This window comes from Corticium candelabrum, chromosome 9, assembly GCF_963422355.1.
Source record: "Corticium candelabrum chromosome 9, ooCorCand1.1, whole genome shotgun sequence".
Taxonomy (NCBI): Eukaryota; Metazoa; Porifera; class Homoscleromorpha; order Homosclerophorida; family Plakinidae; genus Corticium; species Corticium candelabrum.
Genome location: NC_085093.1, coordinates 1 through 2,500, shown reverse-complemented (window position 1 = coordinate 2,500; position 2,500 = coordinate 1). Strand labels below are relative to the sequence as shown.

General features: G+C 42.2%; 1 protein-coding gene across 1 annotated transcript in view; it reads left to right on the top strand.

Annotated features, from left to right (window-relative positions):
- The window catches only part of LOC134183998 (dynein axonemal intermediate chain 2-like), a gene marked incomplete at its 3' end in the record, with an annotated part of 5,466 nt that extends 2,969 nt beyond the window's left edge, over positions 1-2,497 (top strand). The window contains exons 3-11 of the mRNA XM_062651597.1: positions 1-14; positions 158-306; positions 589-702; positions 823-927; positions 987-1,129; positions 1,907-2,086; positions 2,158-2,201; positions 2,256-2,391; positions 2,453-2,497. The exon at positions 1-14 is cut by the window's left edge and continues 105 nt beyond it. Of these exons, the coding sequence (XP_062507581.1) occupies positions 1-14; positions 158-306; positions 589-702; positions 823-927; positions 987-1,129; positions 1,907-2,086; positions 2,158-2,201; positions 2,256-2,391; positions 2,453-2,497 (930 nt within the window). The remainder of the gene's footprint in view (positions 15-157; positions 307-588; positions 703-822; positions 928-986; positions 1,130-1,906; positions 2,087-2,157; positions 2,202-2,255; positions 2,392-2,452) is intronic.
- Between the last annotated feature and the right edge of the window lie 3 nt (positions 2,498-2,500).

Here is a 2,500-nt window from a genome sequence, read left to right as displayed (position 1 = left end):
ATCAATGTGTTCCGGTCAGTTGCCTTTTGTTTGTTTGTTTGTGTGTGTGTGTGTGTGTGTGTGTGTGTGTGTGTGTGTGTGTGTGTGTGTGTGTGTGTGTGTGTGTGTGTGTACCTGCATGCATAGATACCAAATGATTTTGACTTCATGTTGGTAGTGATCCAAACGAGGCCGTTTTCAAGCGCAGTGTCTCTAGTATTAGCTGGCATCCTGATGGAGCAAGAAAGGTTGCTGTTTCTCACGCTGTTTTGGAGTTTCAGCGTGCACCTCCATCTATGTGTAAACATTCCTACATATGGAATTTAGGTATGTAAATAATACAAACAAATCGAATGGAGGAATGCATTGCCGAGCAGCTTTCATGATATTGCTTACATTATGCGTAAGAACACACACACACACACACACACACACACACACACACACACACACACACACACACACACACACACACACACACACACACATGCACACACACATGCACACACCACACCACACCACACCACATACACACACTGTGGCTTATGCTTACATTGGTTGGTGATTGTGGAGACTTTTGTGATGTGAAGTTGTTGGTTTGTTTGATAGAAAAACCAAACAAGCCGGAGATAACTTTGAAACCAATTTCTCCACTTGTCTGTTTGGAGTATAATCCAAAGGATTCACATGTTCTTGTTGGTGGTTGTTACAATGGACTCATAGGTGTGTCTGTGGGTAGACTTGTGGTGTGTGTGTGTGTGTGTGTGTGTGTGTGTGTGTGTGTGTGTGTGTGTGTGTGTGTCCATGTGTGAACACACAGTATTTACTCATTGACCCATGTAGGATTCTGGGATACACGGAAAGGATCACAACCAGTTGAGATGTCATCAATTGATCACAGTCATCGAGACCCTGTCTACAAAGTTCGGTTTCTAGCATCAAAATCAGGCACTTAGAATCTCAGCTGTTGCATTGTCAATCGTTTGCTATAGATTGAATTTGTGTAGGGACTGAGTGTTTTTCTACATCCACTGATGGTCAAGTGTTGTGGTGGGACATCAGGAAGATCAGTGAGCCAACGGACTCGCTTAGTTTGGAACTGAATGGACAGAAACTAGGAGGAGTGTCGCTTGATTTTGAATCAACAATGGTCAGTTGTGAGAATATGCGAGTAGACAGATAATTGCAGGCAGGTAGAGAGACAGATGGACAGACAGACAGACAGACAGGCAGACAGATTGTTTTATTCTCTCCCAAACTGTAAATGTAACAATCGCAAAAGTGAAAGCATCCTAAGCATTAACAAAAACTACTGAAATGTCTGAAGTCATAGCTATTATCCTAATGAACATAGTGCTGAATATCTACATCAAAGAAATAATCATCTATCTTACCTACATGCAATCTACTTGTCTTCTTTAATATAACTCTAGCATTACATCTCTGGATAATTATAGAAATCTGTCTACGCCATCTCGTCCTGAAGTTGACTTCAGTACTTCTGCCCTCCGAATCTTTTGATTTCTTCGAGAGTGAGTTCAGGAAGTTATCAGCCTCCTGACCTCAGAACCCAAAGTGTTCAAAGACCAGAGGAACTAAGAACTGACAGAGCTTCGTATTTGCTTTTCTTTCTCATCTTACGTCTCTCAGCTGCATAGCTTGCCTCTTTAGATGCTCTATTCAGGATGTCTTTGTTCCAAGGGTGAGCCATGCTTATGTCCAACTCTGTGCTTGGTTCATCGTACATCAAAATATTGAGGCGATTCTCAGATTCTGTATACTGTTCTCTTAGTTACTTGCGACAGACAGACAGATTAGACAGACAGATTAGACAGACAGACAGAGAGACGGACAGACAGACATCAAAGTCAAATAGATCGCCAACAACTGAACACATTCCGACTCTAATGTATCTCTTCATGTCTAGCCCACGAAGTTTATGGTCGGCACAGAACAGCGAACTGTGTTGTTGTGTAATCGAAAGTCAAAGAATCCCAATGAACGCATTAGCGCTGCATTCTCCGATCATCTGGGTTGTGTGTATGCTCTACAACGTAATTCCTTTTTTCCAAAGTACTTCCTGACCGTGTCGGATTGGCAGGCAAGGGTAAGGGAGCAAATAACTACTTTCTGTTTATTTTTGACGTTTTGATATCGGCCGGTCTTGCATACACACAGATTTGGGCTGAAGATTTCAAAGAGACGCCAATAATGTGGACTAAGTAAGAGCTTTATTCACATCTGTGATGGATATGTGTTTCACTGGTGTGTTGTAGGTATCACCAGTCATGTTTGACTGATGGTTGTTGGAGCTCCAGCAGACCAGCCGTGTTCTTTACCACACAATGGGATGGGACGCTCGACATTTGGGATTTTGCTTTCAAACAGAAAGAGCCAGCTCTTGTAGTCAAAGTACATTTGAAATTTATCAATATTAGATAGTGTGTGTTTTATTAGTTGCTGTTGCTTTCAGGTGTGTGAAGAGCCACTGACTGCTGTGAGAGTTCTAGACAGTGGGATT